This window comes from Corvus hawaiiensis, chromosome 10 (genome assembly GCF_020740725.1).
Source record: "Corvus hawaiiensis isolate bCorHaw1 chromosome 10, bCorHaw1.pri.cur, whole genome shotgun sequence".
NCBI classification, from domain to species: Eukaryota; Metazoa; Chordata; class Aves; order Passeriformes; family Corvidae; genus Corvus; species Corvus hawaiiensis.
The window spans coordinates 25,220,395-25,238,022 of record NC_063222.1 but is presented as its reverse complement, the minus strand read 5'-3'; the positions used below and the strand labels follow the sequence as shown (position 1 = coordinate 25,238,022).

The window sequence follows — 17,628 nt, the reverse complement described above, 5'->3', positions numbered from 1 at the left end:
CAGTGTGCCAGACAGTCTGGAGGTACCTTTTCTTCACCTTTAGAGCCAAACAAGGAATAGTTCTGTAGCAATTGTGCTCTTTCAGCCTGGAGTGCTCCCCCTGCAACAGCTTGTGGAGCTTTAGAAGCTGCTTCACATTCTTCCCTAAACTTCCTAGTTAGATTTTGCAAACTTCCAGAGGTTTACTCTATTTCCAAATCAGCTTGAGGTGCACTTCCAAGGGGCATGCGAGAGATGCGTCAGAGCTTGTGAAGCACCACCAGGAAATCACAAAGAGAAAATTTCCACCTGTCCAGCAGCAGCTCTTAACCACCTACACAGCCAAGGTTTGTCAGTCGAGGTCTCACATGATTTCAATTCCCTGAAAAAACAAAGTTGCCTTATGGCATGCATAGTATAGATATCACTAGTGCTACCTGGAAGAGTTCTAGCTCCAATCCTCCTCCCTCCCAAAGGGGACAAATTCAAACCCAGTTATCTGAAGAGTTTCAATGCAACCTTTGCTGCATGTATTTCAAATAATCCTGTGCTCCAAACCTTCGAATAGCCTAGGAGTAAAAAGCCTGTTAACTCACCACCAACAGAATACTAAGAAAGAAGTGAGATCTAATTTCTATCAAAAACAAAAGCACATCTCACTTCTGGGTTAATTTATTACTTTCTCAAAGACATTTTAATATAATTATTCTGATATTCTGGTCTAGATAACAACCAAAATCTCAGTTTTAAGGAAAACCCCTCATTTTACACTATTTTGAACTCCTGGTAGCTTTAAGCACCCAAATAATTTTATTTTCTATTGAATGAATGTTCTGCAGTTCCAGAAAGATGAGTTATGCACTTTTGTTCACATACAAAAAGACAGTCTAACAGATGTAAACTATTTATTGAATATTTGCCACCAATATTGTTAAATACATAATCTTGCCGTTTTCCGCTTTCAAGTTAAAATGTCAGAAACAGAACACCAAATATTTACAATTCTTATAAGGAATGTTACATAATGACACATTAAGGCGTAAATTCTTTTGGCTTATAATTCTGAAAAGAATGATAATAGCAAAAAGTGATGCAAAATCTTTCTTGTGAGATTATGATTAAGCTACAATGTTTTACAAAAATATGGTGTAAGATGGCAATAATCCCATTCAAAATCCTGCATTAGGCCCCTCGAGAGGGGCTGATAATTTATACAGTCAAAACTTTAAAATTTACATATAAAGGTACCCTATCCACCATTGAAAAGTACAACTCTCAACATATACAGTTTTCAGGCCACAGTTTTGAAGGTCTGGAGTATCAAGTTGGTTTGATGAATTAGTCGGTTGGCACTTATGAACACATTTATTGCCCTGTGGAAAGAGAAGAATATTGCTTCAGACACTTCGAGAGACATGGCATTGGAGAAACCCAGCATTATTGGCACCTAGGCTTTGAAAACTGGAAGCACAGGGATGTTCCACCCTGTGCTGACCTACCTGAAGCTCCCTGCTGGCAGCCAGCCAGCCTCATTTGCATAGCTAATCCCAGAAAGGCTGGGTTGATTTGGCAGGAACTTAAAGAATGTGGCTCTCAATCGTCACTGACATCTCAAATCCTTTCTTTGTGGGATTCAGATAACAAAGGGAAAAACGTGGAGCAGATGACTGGGGCTTGGAACCAGATGATCTTTAAGGTCACAGCCATTTCCTGACTCTGTGATTGTTAAACACCTTTCCAAAGCTGAGCTCTTCATCCCTGGGAATTTCAGAATTGGCAACTCCTTCCTCAAGGAATACTAAACGTGCACATGTGACAGCAACACACTATTTTAGTTACCTTTTTGCAAAGAAAGGTGTGGGGTCACGGAATTTTTCAGCTCAGTAATGACGTCTGAGCATGACTTGTGTTTAGTGCTGTTACTTTCTGGGGGGGGAGCAGGGATCTCGCTCAATGTGTAGCTCAGACAGATGGAAATTCCTCCTGATTTCCCAAGGATGGGAAATACCAGCCTTGTGGAATTTCTTACACTGCTGCAAATAATTAACACACTTGAACCTTAAGCCCACAACACACAGTACTTCTGTCCAGGAATCAAAGCTACCAAGGCCTAAACTTCTCATCTTGGTATCATCACCAAACTTAGCCCCAATTTCAGTAAGAGGAGAGAAGAACAAGAATGCTTTGATGGGAGCAGGATCACATTCCCAGCTGGTCTCAAGACTTCTCTCTCCTTTAGTAATGCACCATCTCCTGGGTGCTCTCAGTCTTTGCCACGCTCAACAAGAGCTGATGTGGAAGTTGGTTCTCATCTTTCAAACAGAACACTTTGGCACTGTCAGAATCCGAGGGGGGGGATACATTTGCCTTCCAAAAGAATCACTACAGTGAATTATACAGGAATAGTGACTTCAAAACCCAAGGCAAAGACCTGGAAAAAGCCTCAGTTTGAAGGCTAAAATGTTCAACTAGAAAAAGATTCAGCTGAATCACTGCAGATACTGCAGAGCACTGTGAGGGTCTATAAAGAACGGCCAATAAAAATGTAAATCAAAGAGAACACTGCACAGATGTTTCGTGCTTGCAAATGATACTTCAAATAGGCAAATTACTTTTCTCAATAAAAAAAAATCCATAATTTCCTTGTCCTTGTATATACACGGAGAAAAACCCCACAGGGCCAGGAAATTTAACTTCTCATATTCAAATTCAAAACTAACACCACACGTGGGTGTTATATGGTGGTGTATTTCACAAATTTCCCTTTATTCAAAGGCATTACAGAAGAAATAGCATTTTAAAGCAGCCATGGTAATGAGAGGACATAGGTAAAGAAATAATTAGGCAAGTCCTGAAAAAGGCAGCTTATACCCCAAAGCTTGTCCTATTTTTCTGTTAGTCAACAAAGCCTTTCATTATGTAAATTGTCAGAACAACTAGACAAAACCAACAGGACAAAAGCATACTTACTTTCCATCTTTAAAATAGGTTTTCAGAGTATCACTGAAACTTTTGGAGTATTTTACAAACTCTTTCTTTTGGTGTTCAAGTGCCTAAGAAAACAGAAACACCAGGAGCAGAGTCTTAGTTCACATATTGTTGGGTACAGTGAGAACCTTGAGGTTAAACTGATCAGAAAATTAATTATTGTTACGTCGGGAATAAAAATTCTATAAAACTCCTGAGACCTATCATACAACAAATTTGTTGTCAAAGCATGGTGTCACTGGCCAGCTAAGCTTTCCTGTTCATCCTTTGATCCAAAGGATGCCTCCTCTTTTCTACTAGAAATACTGGATGAAGAGCTGGTGCACGTACCCGTCGGTTCTGATACTGGTATTTCTTGAAGACATTATTTACTGTGTCAAGAAGCTCCTTTATTGCACTTGCAATGTCTCTGTTGGGCAAGAAAAAGATAATTTTAATATCCTTAGGAGATCCCATGAAATGCTGGAATTTAATCCCTTTCTAGCAGTGAAGCACTTCTTCAAACAGTCTCTACAAAGTGTCAGACATGGTGCACAAAAACAAATGCAGAGAGCCAGAGCAGTGTTCTGGGAATTCAACCTAGGAATCAGCAAGTTTGGTCAAGTAACTAGTAATTCAAGTAATTTCTAGTAAATTCAAGTAAAATACTCAAGTAATTTCTAAGTGGGATCAGGCTCTCTTCCAGTGAGAACAATGCTGCTACAACTCCTGCAGCATTTCAACATTCAGGCCTAAACACAAAAAAAGTTTGACCTCTCCATCTGCAGAAGAATCCATCATATTGTACTTACTTGATTGTCTGAAGAAACCTCACTCTGTCATTGATCTCATCAGGAATCTTACTAAGAATCTGTTTAAGTGCTCGTGCCTTTTCATTAAGATCTTGGAATTCAGGTTCAGGTCTTTCAATCATATACTCTGGCAGAAAGAACATATTCAAAACCATTAGTTTGTCCTCAAGTCTGTAGTGACAGTTAAAAACAAGACACAAGATGCACCAGGATTGCCGTGGTGTATTTGAACAGCACAGAGAACAGCCATGACCAGAGACCTGCAGTGAATGAACCCTGTGTGAATCAGGACAGTGCAACAATCACCTTTATCACTGCCTGGTGGAAAAAGAGCCCATCTTCCTTTATTTGAGCCATTAAAGTCATCAAATTCAGTATTAAAATAACTTAAAGCCTACAGTATATTCTCCTTCTCTGATAGCGTAATACTGCTTTTAATTTGAAGCAGGGGAAAAAAAAGAGGATGTTATACTCCATATTTGCCTCTTCCTGGTTGTTAGCATTGAAAAAGGTGAACTATGCACTCATAAAAACATAGTTCTGAACATTCATTTTCCTTCTTTCTTTCTCTTATTAGGCAAGTATGGTTTTCAAGGAGATTTAATTTCCCCAATACAGGTATTCCAAAAAATACAAATATTCTTCTACCCCGCTGAAAAAATTCGACTAAGAAACAAATAATCTCTTCTGAGAAAAAAAAAGAAAAAGAGAATTGCATGTTCCCAGTTAACAGTGTAATTAAAAATACAGTTGTTCAGGATAAGATTTATTACCTTCTACATCATCAGCTGCCATACGTAGAAGAGACTCTGTGAAATTCACATCCACACTTTTTTTCTCCAGAATTTTCATGATGATGTCTTGTGTAAGACCTGGATTTTCTTTTTCAGCCTGTATAGCAGAGAAAATTTATATTCTTCAATATGCAAGGCCCGGACATTGCAAGCACAAAGGCAGATTTTCATGTAAGTTGCTTCAGATACTGCAGGAGTTTGCTAGAAACTTTCAAAGTCTAATGGCTTTAGACCAGTAGATTACATTAAAAACCATTTTTCCACTACAAAATTCATTTTTCTTGGACTACATCACTAATTTTGTATAACTTTTCCAATAAGCCCTTGCACTCATTTTAATTTGAGTAAGAAAGGTTTTAATAAATGTCTCTATCCTGTTATATTTTCATAAACACTGAGCTTTGAGACAAAGATATTGTATCCCCTGGAATTTAATTCACTCCAACACAGGTGCTACTCCCCCACCTTCCCCATGACATTTTATAAATGTGCCTCTCATGAATCACATCATATGCTCAGACATCAGCTGGGAATTGCTCTTTCAGAAAAAACTCAGCTTTTGATTGATGACATATCTAAGTAAAGAGCTGGACTAACACTGGAGCTGTTCATACTACCTGTGCTGCTACCAAAAAACTGCTCTGTGTGGAATAAAAATGAGCCTGGGTGGGTTTTTTAGCTGGCACTGCCATTTTTACCAACATCTCACTTTAACATTATTAGCATCCAGCTTAGCTCCTTACCATCAATTGTGAAAACACACAAAACCAACCCACACTTGTAGGAGCTCTATTTGAGGTTTAAGACCATCAAGGTACCCTTACATTTAAGTGCAAGAACAGGGAAGTATCACAGAATTACACAGATGTTAAAGTAAGTCAGGCCTGCAATTATTTTGTTTCAGTATTTCAGATCACCACTTCAATAAAGCAGCATAAAGGAGTATTTGTATTTTCACTCTAGGAATACAGTGGAGAAGTTAGAAGAATCTTTTTTCCATTTACTGCTGGATTTCTACACAAACACTGAACTTCATCCACAAAAAATCCCATTAGCACTCACTTTGTAAACAATTTGCAAAGTCTGCTACGTGCCTATTGCTCATGAGCACCTATTCTACAAATCTTGTGGGTTTTAACCTAAGTTTATTATTTATTCACTGACTTCTCCCTCATTTAAGCTTTTTTTCTTTATGGACAAAAGAAGAGTCTCTTTGTTTAAAATTGCTCATTGAGATTTCTACTCATGACATCTGCAGACATCTCAAACTTCCAGTTCATGCATTTGTCCACTTTATTTTTAGACTACTGGATCAAGGATGAAGTCTTAGATAAAAAGACAAGGAAACAAGAGAGCTGACCTTTTAGCTTCATCATACACAGCTTACTTTTGAAAGAACCATTTTTCAGTGCAAGTTACTTCTCACCTTAATAAAAGCTGCTCTCAGTGTCTGAGCTGCAGACAGATTTACTCTTTCTAGCTGCAATAAAAGTTTAGAATTAATTATTAGCAATTCTGTTGTTATCAGAACAAAACAAGTCAAGTAATCACACCTTGCCCGATAAAGCAGAATGGAAAGGGGAATTGACAGAAGCTTTCCAATTGCTGGTCTCACTTCAGAGATACTATGAAGTTAATCCCAAAGGGAAGAGCTCCCACCCAAATGAAAAGAAAAAAATCACTGGATGTATTTTGCAGCAAAAGTCTGACAGAAGATTTCGAGAACACCTTGACAAGCTCTGATACTCACAGAAAAACAAATATCCTATTAAATTATAACCATTAGCAGTAAAATTAAAATGCATCAAGCTGTTCACAGGTTCGACAGCGTGTTATTTCCTGCCACAGAATACCAGACCTGGCATTTTTGTGAAAATCCTCTGTTAAAGGTAAGAAAAAAGCTCAGGACCAAGACAACCAGCAACCTTTGATGAGCATGAAACAGTATTCATGGCAACAAGGGTGAAACAATGCAGAGAGAGATGTGCTAGAGAAAGCTTTCATTCACAAGATGAACAACCTGTTACTGGGGCCACACTTCCCAAAATAAAGAGGAATATTGCATTCCAAGGTAAACTGGAGCTCACCTCGTTAAAGACAGGGTACATAACAGCATAGAGAGGCATGGAAACCATAGAAGTGGTCTCTGCTTCATTCTTCATCTCTTCCATTGTCATCCTCATTCAAAGAGCCACTTCTCAAGGAAAACACTATAGAAGCAAAAAACTCCTCATTCACTGAAATGTTTCTTCTTTTTCCTCGTTGTGCAAGAATACTTGAAGAACTTGGAAAATATATTGTCCTTAGGGAGTGTGGGAAAAGAGAGAACAAACACACAATTACAAAAGCTTGTGAGTGACAGGTTCTAAAATGACAAGGCACACATCAACATGAGTTTTACTGCCTAAAAACCTGGGATTTCTTAGGACATGAGTCAAGTAAACATGGAATGACCACCTGGTGTAACTTCAAAACCCTAACTGCAATCTATTGAGTGAGTATTTTAAGGAAGAGGTGCTGCCAAAAGTGTTTTTTTCCTTCAAGTTCTTATGGAATCAATGTTCCTGAAAGCAGGGATTTTATGTGATATTTACAAAAATCTTGCTACCACTCATAGGCAACAGCATAAGGTTCCTGACAACTCCCATCCAGAAAAAGCTTGGAAAGCACTACATGCTGCAACCCCAAACCTCATACAGATGCATTGGGACTATTAAAACTACCTATAAATACTCCATATTTTTGCACATGCATCAAGCTGTGATTCTGCTGGAGATCAGTGCCTACTTTCCACCCATCTGAATTTAAACACTATGTCTTTGCTTTTATATAAGCTGAAGTCATGTTTCCACTCAGGGTGTGTCACCAGCTACGTTAACCCAATGGAAAATTATTGTTCCAGTAACTGAACCTCTGTTTTGGAAGTTATCCACCCAGTCCAGCTCATCATACCCAACATGGAAGGATCACTGCTCGGACCCACAAATTATGTGGAAAAGAAAAAAGGTCACCTTACAGCTGATAAAAATCCCTTGCTCCAGTCTGCTGTATTTTCCGTTCATCAGATTCTTTTAAAATATTTTATATGACATAATTGAGTTTAAAGACCTGAAGTCTGAGTTAGGAATAAAGATAAAAAGAAATATATTAACAGTTTTAATTTTTAGATTTGCTTGGAGTATTTAACGCACTAGAGGAGGGCTTTTTTCCCTCCTAGCAAGCTCCAGACACCAGGCATTTGCATGTCTGTGTAATTTATTGACATTTTAGTAAGAAGTGAAGAGAGTGAAATGGTAAGAAACAGCAGAAACTGCTACAGCAATCAATACCACTTCCTGAGAGTATGAACAGGTTAAAAACATGACAAGACATTTCTTCAAGCCATACTCCTCATTATGCTCTGCACTGGCTAAAGATCTTCAGGCTGTTTAAACAGAAGAACAGATATTTTTTGTCCAGGGCAGATACGTAATTGTTTAGCCATAATTACGCAAGGGAAATTTGTTATTGATTACAGTCAGCACAGAGGAGAACTGGGATGACTACAAATACTGTGCACATCTCATCAGAGCTTGTGAACAGTAAAATTTGAATAAAAATTAAACAGGACTACAGTAAGAACTTTATACAAGTCTTGTGACATGGACTGCTTATTGCAAAACCTCACTTTGTTTCTCTTGCTGTTCCAACCCCAACATGCCACAGATGAGCTGATTCCTTCAGCCCCAGAACAGCACTCCTGAGAATTTAGAAAGGGGTTTGGATGGATGAAATCCGTCCACACAGATGGAACTGCAAATATCAGGGGTCTCACAACTTTATCACCTACCCCTGGTATTTTACAGCTGCCAAGAACACGGAAGAATACAAGTGAATATTCATCATTCCTCAAAAAGTTGAGTGTTCTTCCAAGAACTTGTTTCAGTTACATAAATTCATGCAAGGTCTGCTCTCATGGGGGGAGGGAATTTGTCTGAACAAGTTTTCACTCCCTACTGCAGGTACAAGCTGTCCCACTTATTATCCATGTGTATTCCCTGCTGGATGGAGATCTGTTTGTTTTGCTGCTTAATTCCGTGTTTCTGGAAGTTTAGTAAATATCCACTCACACATCTGACAAGCACCACCTGCATTCACAGATTAATTTACTGCAGCTTTTAATCTGTATTCTCAGAGTAAGATTTTAAAATAGTTAAATCAGGTCACTGAACATTGTTCTACTCTACCCAAAAGATTTTTATCACAGCAAGAAGGGCAAAAAAGGACAAAATTGCCATTAGATATAATTACTTTGTTTTTATGGGTTAGCAGTATCCACACACACACACAAAGGGAAATACTAAGTGAAATGATGGATTTTTATGATGATGAAAACCTATTACACTGTGGGCTACCATGAAGAACTCATTTTCTCCTGAAGAGCCATAAGCTATTGTTACTAATCCATGGTACAGTTAAAACCCTCATATAAAAACAATTATACATTATCTATTACCTTTCCAGACACTGACACTCTTCAAAAAAAAAAAAAAATACAACACTTGGATTTATATTAACACAAAGGATGCTGATTTTGCAACTGAAGAGGTGGATTTATATATACATGCACACAAGAAATAAGTTAAGAACAGCAAATGCTTTTGTTGCCAAGGTATGAAAAGGAATATATTCCATATTCCACACTGCTTGTTCATTATTTCAGAAATCCTCCTATTTTCCAGAAGATACACTAGGAAGCATCACAGTGTCATGCAAGCACCTGACTGCTAAAATTCTCAAACTATTTATCTTTACAGTTAGGAATCAACTTCACATCTTTTGGATGTAACTTATTCACTTCAGTCCTTGCTAGTGGTAAACAGAAAGAATAATTATCTTCACGAAAATTCCATGTTCATTATGTTACTGAAAGTCAGTTTGTCATGGCTGCACTAAAGCACATCCAAATATCCTTGAAGGAGGCCTCAATCCTGATTAGGGATCAAATCCTCATGAAAACTGAAGTTTCTGTTCTATTTAGATCAGTGATCAGCAAGTCCACTAACCTTCAAAATGGCCTGACTGAAGCCAAAGTTTAATGCACATTATCATGCAGCAAGGAGGAGCTTTCAGCATTTCTTTTAGGATGTGATCAAAAGCAGCTCTGCACAGCTGCCAGACTTCATGACAGTGTCTTGTAACAGCTTAACTTCAGTTCCTCCAATCTCAAAATAGTCTTTTCTTTGAGACGAATTTACCCTAGTTTCATCTGTCATCTGGGCTTTTTACATTCTCAAAAAAGGTGGAATAAGATTCCATGAGAAGGTGATTTATTAGGACACAGTGGAGTGGTTCAGTTGAGAAAATCCTGGAAAACTGCTGTAAGATGTATAAAAGGTGTTACTCTGCTGGCAAACTTGTTAATTGGTCTGAGGGGGCAGACGAGGAGAAGCCAGCAGGACACTGCCAAATATTACACTGAGTGTCAGCCTGATCTTCCTTTTTGTCACAGTGACCCCACAGATCCAAATCTATGAGCAACGAGAATCCTGGGAAGAAATGTACAGAATGACACAGGGAATTTAAAGAGAATCTAGATTTCTCAACTGTGCTAAAATACCAGTTAATAACACCAGAAGTTAATACAACCCTGACTATTCAGTCTTGACCCATCAAACACATCAGGCTGTATTCCAAGAGATGCACTAACATGGAATATGTGCTTTTACTGTCAGGATAAATCTTACCTTCTAACCTTTAAGTCTCAGCACTAAAATATGATCCCAGCCATTCAGCAAACAGGGAGAGAACTGGTGAATTTTAGATGAGGAATAGATTTGGAAAGGTTCTTTGACAGACCTATTCCCCCATAGCCACTCAATGACATTTTAAATCATTCAACTGAACTTTAGCAGAAAAAAAACCAAAAACCCAACCCCTACAATAAGATAAACTTCCTGTAAGCCAAAAAGGGTGAAGAGCACAAACCACTCCACTTCCCCAATGTATAACCACTGTTATCAGTGTCGAAGGTGACACTTAGCTTTCTCTGATGTGTGTCATTTACTGACAGACAGACTTTTGGTCATGCACTTAAATCAAGCAGGAGAACTGCAGAGCTGTTTAATAGGAACACAACCATCACCACGTAACTGCAGCAGGCAAAATCTTCCTCCAATCCACACCTGCTCCTAGGGCAGGCTGAAAATGAGCAAGGTTTCCATCAAAGAAAGGTGTTTGTGTAACACAATCTTCTGAAGCAGTGCTTAAAGCAAAGAGAGCAGACTCTCATGATTTCAACTTTTCAAGTTCTAAACCAACAGAAACATTTGGTATCAATTGGCACGGTTTCAGTTCTGTCATCAGCAGATCTACCTCTGCACTGATGTTGTCTCTATTCCCCTCTCCAGGCTCCATCTACCTTAGATCTGGTAAGTGCTTAGACATTAATATTCTTTTTTAGAAAAGTACTACAGAGGAACAAGGCCCAAGGCAATGATTACAAATATTATTATTTCAATGGTTGGCTTCTAGCAAAAATCAGAGCTCCATTCCTGCTAGGGAAGACTACCTTACTGCCAAGAGGTTCTGCTCCACTTTTTGCAGTGAGGATTCAGGTTTCACCTTTAACCTGATCTGAGATCCCTGAGTTACCAGAAAACCTCATTCAAGTCCAGGAAGAAAGAGTGGGGGAATAGGAAATAACAGCATAAATTCTGTCTGAATTCAGAGGCAGAGCTTGAATTAAAATCTAAGACCAATGTGCATGGGAGGAAGGAGTTTAGGTAATTTACTAATTGCTGTTGCAAAGTTTATGGAATTAAAAAAAATTGCAGAATATACTCTTTTAACTATATACGCACCCCACACATGTCTTGGTAACTCTGTTTCTCTCATTAATGGTCCCTAGAATTAAAAAAAAAAACAACCCAAACTCGCACTTTTTTTTTTTTTTTTGGTCAGATGTTACTTTACCTGCCACTGTATTTCAATTATCAATTGCAATTATTTCCCATTGTATAACTTAGATTATATGATACAAAGCTTCAAAGCTTTGTGCTTCAGATACAGAATTACTTTCCTTCTTTTTAAAACTGAGAACACAGTATGGGTGGATTTACCGGGACTAGCATAAAGATCAAATGTTAAGATAACAATCTGTATTTTAAAATCAGTGATGATAACAAGAAACTTAAAAGACAGCCTACTGATTCCATGTCCTATTGATTCTTACACCAAATAGTTTCACTGAAGAGTTAATAAAAGGAATGTCACCAGCAAACAGCATTGAAGTTTTCACAGTGTCTTCAAATGCTTCTCACTAGAACAGAAATACAGTTTTCAAACATCTGCACACACGTGTAACAGTCATCTGCAGTGAAATTCACTCTGACAAAGCAGAACTGCTTATGCATTTGATTACTGTAAGAGCAGTTCTATGACTAATTCAGAAATGACACAGACCTGTGATAAATCCAAGATGTCTATTTTTAGAACCGTATCAACTTAAAAAACAAAAACCAAGCCTAGCCTGAAGTCAGGCTTATAATTAGTCTGTGTTCTTTTGCTGGACTTCAAAATGGAAGTGATTTAATCTGTCCTAATACACCCAGTTTGTGTCTCACATGAGACCCTACAGCCTGTGCTCCAGTTCCAGCAGTCAGCAATGCTAAAACTGTTATACAGCACAAATGAAACAGGCTGTGAATGGTGGAATATATAACCACAACAACATGTCCCCGTTTCTTTTTCGCCTCTTTGGGAATTGAAAGTGAAGCCATTACTTTATCAAACACTAACAGGTATGACACAGCTCCAAACGTACAAAAATACGTTCCAACGTGTAAACAAATAGCAGAGGAGAATTAGTTCCTCTGGTAACAGGAACAGCACAAGGTTTCAGCCACCCAGTATGTGTGAGCTACAGGAAAGGAACCAACCCAACTCACCAGTCCAGTGAGCAACTTAATGGGACACCCCAGCCCTGAACACCTCCCCTGACTGCTCAGTCCCTAAGGGGGGCACAGCACGGGGGACCCTACGGAGAAGGAATCAATTAGGTTGGAAAAGACTTCCAAGATCAGCGAGTCCAATCTTTGGACAAACACAACCATGTCAACCAGACCATGGCACCGAATGCCACGTCCAGCCTTTCCTTAAACACCTCCAGGAACGGTGACTCCACCACCTCCCAGGGCAGCCCATTCCGATGTCTAATCATCCCTTCTGTGAATAATTTCTCCCTAATGTCCACCCTACACCTCCCCTGGCGCAGGAAGGGGGAAGGAGCCGAGGTGCCCTTTCTCCCTGCCCGCCGCAGCCACCTGACAGCGCTCCGCTCCGAGAGGACGAGCTAAAAATAATACACACAAAAATAAAACACATCCGGGCCTGCGCCTGCCGGGCCCGGGCCGAGGGAACCAGCACCAGGCCGGGAACCCCGGAGCGGGGCCAGGCCCCAACCCCCGCGGCCGCGGGAAGGGCGGGGAGAAGGACAAGCCCTCGGCGGCGCCTCGGGGCCGGAGGAAAGAGGTCACCGCCCGGCCCGGAGGGGAAGGGACACCCCGCGCACCTTCCCCGCACGGCGAGGCCGCCCCCAGCCGCTTCCTCAGCCCGGCCGCGGTGCCGGGGGCGGCTCGTCCGCCCCTCTCGCAGCCCCGGAGGGCGCGGCGGGCCCCGCGTCCAGCCCGCGGAGAGCCGGGCAGGGCAGAGCTCGGCACCTCACCTGCCCCGGCCCGCCGAGCCCCCGCTGCTCCCGAGGGGCTTCGCCGCCGCCGCCGCGCCGGAAGCGCCCGCGAGGAGCAGGAGGAGGAGGAGGAGGAGGAGGAGAAGGAGGAGGAAGAAGATCCGCGGTGTTACCACACACCAGGCGTTGTCCGGAACCGCGCGCGGGGCCCTGGGGCTCGTAGTCCACTCTCCGCGACCACAAGCCCCACAATGCCGAGCGGGGCGGGGGCGGGAGCGCTCGGCGGGGCGGGGACAGTGCTCGGGCGGAGCGGGGCTCAGAAGAGCCGGGCACAGCCCAGCACGGCACAGCCGCGGCGGATCGCGGAGCGCTGGTAGCACCGCCGGGCAGCGGGCGGGGCGGCGGCAGTGCTGGTGAGTGCGCCCGTCTCTTCACGGGGCTGTGTGGTCAAGTAAACCGGGTGGCGCCGGCTTATTTCTTACACCGAGCGAAGCTCCCCGCGGCTCCGTGCCGGAGTAGTGGCGGTGCGGAGGAGCCGCTGCCCGTGCGGGGGTCGCCGGCGTTCACTCAGCGCCTGAGTGAGAGGGAGGGGGGGGCCGGGCTGTGCCCGCTGCGGCGGGAGAGGAGGCGTTCGGTATCAGAGCTGCTTCTCCGACGTGCGATCACCGGCGGGGAGCGGCAGGCGAGCCCAGAACCCTGTCAGGTGCTGTCTCGGCTCCTGCGGGCGGTCGGGGGAGGGACGCGCTCTCTCCGGCTCCGCGGAGCTGAGGCGCCCGCGCCCCGGCGGGAGCGCTTCAGCCGGAGTTGTGCTCGGGCGAAAGTGTCGCGGTGCCGTGCCCCAGAACCTGCCCGCGGTGTCCTGCGGGTCCCCGTAGCTGTTCCGGCCGCTCCCAGCCCGCGGCTGGGGTTCCAGAGCCCGCCTGTGAGGCTCCCGCCTGTGGCAGACCCGTCCTGGCGGCTCGCTCCGCGCGCTGCAGACCGGCTGTGCGCCCCGAGTGCTGGCCGTCAAAAGAACGAAACTTGTGCATTATTTGTCGAGGTAATTCTGCTCCTAGCAAGCTTTAAGGTTTGAAGTTGTAAATTACGCTGCAGAAAGAGCTCGGTGGTTACAATTTAATATTAATATTAAAGCATCAACTCAGCTTTAGATTCGGATTTGCGTTTCTGATGTATCGCTGTTAACGCTCACTTTTTTCAAACGCTGGTCGCTATTACCTAATGGTAAGGCACACGCATTCCCCAGTGTCAGCGTGGCAGTGAACAGCTAAGGCATTAAACTTGTCAGGCATTAAACTTGTCAGGCATTAAACTTGTCAGGCATTGGCTGTAACTTCTTGCAGCGCTGGTGGCAAGGTGGGAAGAGTTTGATGCCTGTGGGAGCAGACGGACGCTGTGCAGGTGTCCGTGTGTGTTACCCAGCTCCGTCTCCTCCTTAGAGGTGAGCAAGGGCACGGGCTGGGGAAAAATAGGGAAAAAGGCACCTGGGTTGTTACACATTTTTCCACGTGAATTTTCTCCTTCCCACACCACCCTGTTTTGTTTTAATCAGCTCGATGGATGATCTCCTATATATCAATACTCCACGTACCCTGCTATTAAAGGGCTACTTAAAACCTGCATAATGTGTATGAGTTTTGTGCTGTTAATCACTCTCAAGCTCAGATTCTTCAATTCTCCTCTCGTTTTTGGTGTGATCTGGTGATTTTTGTCTAATGGAAAATGATGCCATTCTGTGTAGGTGAGAGGTGTTTACCAAAACGTTGTATCATAGATTGAGCCAAATGTCTCTTCAATGGTATTTTGTCCTTTCAGTGTAATTAGTATGTTTTAAATAACGCTACAAAGCTGCAGTCATAGAGCTGCTAAAACTTTAGATTGTTATCTTCTTCCATCAATTTTGTGATACTTTTCCAGATTCTGTCAGGTCTTGGTTGGATTTTTTTTGTTGTTTTTTTGGGGTTTTTTTCTCTTAAGCCATGAAGCTTGGACCAGATTCATGCTTTGTTATTTTACATCCATTGTATTTTTGTAGAATTACTCTGGTTTGGTTGAGTGTGACGAGGAATAATTGTTGAGGGATGGGAGGGGGCAGGAATGGTTGATGGCTTTTGTTTTAAGGTGTGGGTTGTCTACAGAATTACACAGGGCAGCCTAAGATGTAATACAATGTGAAGGCTTGTGGCAATGTGAAGTTTCCTGATAAATGCAGTCATGAGTTCCAAAATTTGACCTCATGAGACTGTCTATCCTGTATTTTCACATCCTCTAGTCTAGTTTGAGTTGGGATTTTAAAATTTGCTTTGAGTTTGTCTCCTCATCTACTGTTGTCAGCAATTTGCTCACATGAAATGTAGATGAAAGTTATTCATGAACGTGTCAGTTGTCTGCTTTCATATTCAGGGATGAATAGTTCTAGGAACACTATTGTTGTAATAACTCTCTTGAAATTTATTCTGTTGATGTAAATGTTGTATTTATGTGTAACTTAGTTCAATTTGTGAACTTGCATATCATAAAATGTAGCAGTGAAAATGGGTTAGTGCTGGTAGAATTCTTCACAGCAGGGTCTGGCTACTCCCCGGTCTTTAAAGGCTTTTTCAACTAGTGTTTTACTTCTCAAAATTTCAAATTTGTTTTTTGGGTTGCTCATCATCAGGGAAGACACATTTTTGGCATGCCTGAATACCTTTTAAAATAATGTCAAGCAATTTGTGTTCTGTGTGGGCAATACATTATTCTGTCTGTGTAAAGCACAGGCTGAATTAATATAGGGTACATCTGTCCTATACTCAGTCTTCAGGCTGTCCTTATCTGAATTAAGCTGTGTGTTCAAAATAACATTAAAAATTGGTATGTAAGCATGTTTTTTAAAGTTAATGTTTGGTTTCCTCTATTTTATATACACTTGCATATCTCTGATACAGTATAATGGGCAGATGGTAGGGAAAGATGTCTGTATAGTCGCTGTAATTAGTGATAAATGTGTCTTTAGGAATATATACATACTTTGTATGGATGAAAAAACAGAGTAGCTAAATTTGGAAGTCTCTTAAAAAATTTTGGGTTTAATTCGTGTCTCTCCAGCATGGTCTTGTGAACTGGATGACTAACATTAGCAGAACTTAGAGGTGGGGGAAATAACATTCCATGTATTCCTGCAGGAGGAAAGGAAGTACTTTCTGAATCTTGAATTATTGAATTGACAGAGGGACACATTTTCTGTAAAGCTCTTTGTTAAATAGTCTTGGACATAAAGCTGTAGCCACTTCAAGAGAGAAAAATTAATCCTATAGTTCAGTAATAACGGTGAAGTTTTTGGTACTTATTTTCCCTCTGTACTTGGCATTTAAAGCAGTACAAAATGACAGGGATGTAAGGGTGCATTGATCCCATTAAGAATGTATTTTTTTATGGTGTAAATACCTTAGTGCAGTCACTAGAAGAGTTATTTTGGAGAAGGTCCGTAGCAATAAAGCAATATGGGAATAGTTCTTTGCCTGTTGTGGCTTGGGCAGTTCTCAACAGCATCTCTTTTGGTGGCCTTAATGAAGTATCTGTGATAAAGAATAGTTCTTATGTGGTGTGATTAAAATATCAGCTCTAAGGTCGTGTTCTGGTTTGTTTAATACACTTCAAAGCTAATGATTATGAGAACTGCAGACCGTGGCTAATGTGATAAAAGCTGCGTGAGTTATCCATGTCCTTTTTGGGCTTTTGGAGTCATTGCAGAGCAGCTGTAGCTGTGAGATGGGAAAAGAGGAAATTTCTTATTCATACAAGCTAATGAGTTAAATGTGTGTATGGCTTTTGGGTTAATGAGATTTGACCTTGCGTGTTGCAAAGGATTTTTGCTTTAGTTCAGTGTTTAAATATTATGATAATTCTTGAGAAGTATTTTTGCAGACCTTGAAACTCTTCTTTCAGGAAGAATCAATAATGACAAGTAATTTACTGTCTAGAAGAAGACAGTTAAAACAATGTGGTTGTATTTAGTTTTAACCAACTAACTTCCAATTTATAGGCTGGCTGTCTTTGCACTAATTTATGTACTTTAATGTACTTCATCAGCCCCGAAGTCTTTCATCATTATATCTAAAGAAATAATTGCTTAATAATGCTCTCTGTTTCTAGTCTGCTGTGTGTGTGTGTCCGACAGTTCTAACCCTGTGATGGCTCGATGGGCCTAATGGACAATCTGCTGCTTCTAGAAAGATCTATTCTGTCAGAATCAAAACTGAAGCTGTGCCATATGTGCAGGGGGATGTCTCAGATGTACAAACCAAGCACTCGTTAGCCAGCAGTGATCTCCCCAGACTGTGGAAGAGCTGCAGTTCCCGTGCTTTTCTGTTTTCCTCTATTTTTGTCGGGCATGTTTCTGTGTGCGCAGTAGATTTGGGGGGATTTCCTCATC

The 17,628-nt window shown here is 41.5% G+C and overlaps 2 protein-coding genes across 3 annotated transcripts in view; one reads left to right on the top strand and one right to left on the bottom strand.

The window, feature by feature from the left end:
• Positions 1–867: 867 nt before the first annotated feature.
• PDCD10 (programmed cell death 10) lies at positions 868–13,462 on the bottom strand. Of its 2 annotated transcripts, none has more exons than XM_048313781.1 (8): positions 13,398–13,462; positions 6,640–6,854; positions 5,979–6,032; positions 4,532–4,649; positions 3,759–3,885; positions 3,298–3,376; positions 2,950–3,032; positions 868–1,352 (listed from the first exon to the last, which is right to left on the bottom strand). In XM_048313781.1, the coding sequence occupies exons 2-8, from the start codon at positions 6,733–6,735 to the stop codon at positions 1,271–1,273; spliced, it is 639 nt and encodes a 212-aa protein (XP_048169738.1). In that variant the 5' UTR covers positions 6,736–6,854; positions 13,398–13,462; the 3' UTR covers positions 868–1,270. The 2 variants fall into 2 exon arrangements, with proteins under 2 accessions (XP_048169738.1, XP_048169737.1); XM_048313780.1 differs by lacking the exon at positions 13,398–13,462 and adding an exon at positions 13,257–13,340.
• Positions 13,463–13,527: 65 nt separating this feature from the next.
• Positions 13,528–17,628, top strand: part of SERPINI1 (serpin family I member 1) — a 44,669-nt gene continuing 40,568 nt past the window's right edge. Inside the window, exon 1 of the mRNA XM_048313779.1 lies at positions 13,528–13,630. The gene's annotated coding sequence lies outside the window, so the exon portion shown is untranslated. The remainder of the gene's footprint in view (positions 13,631–17,628) is intronic.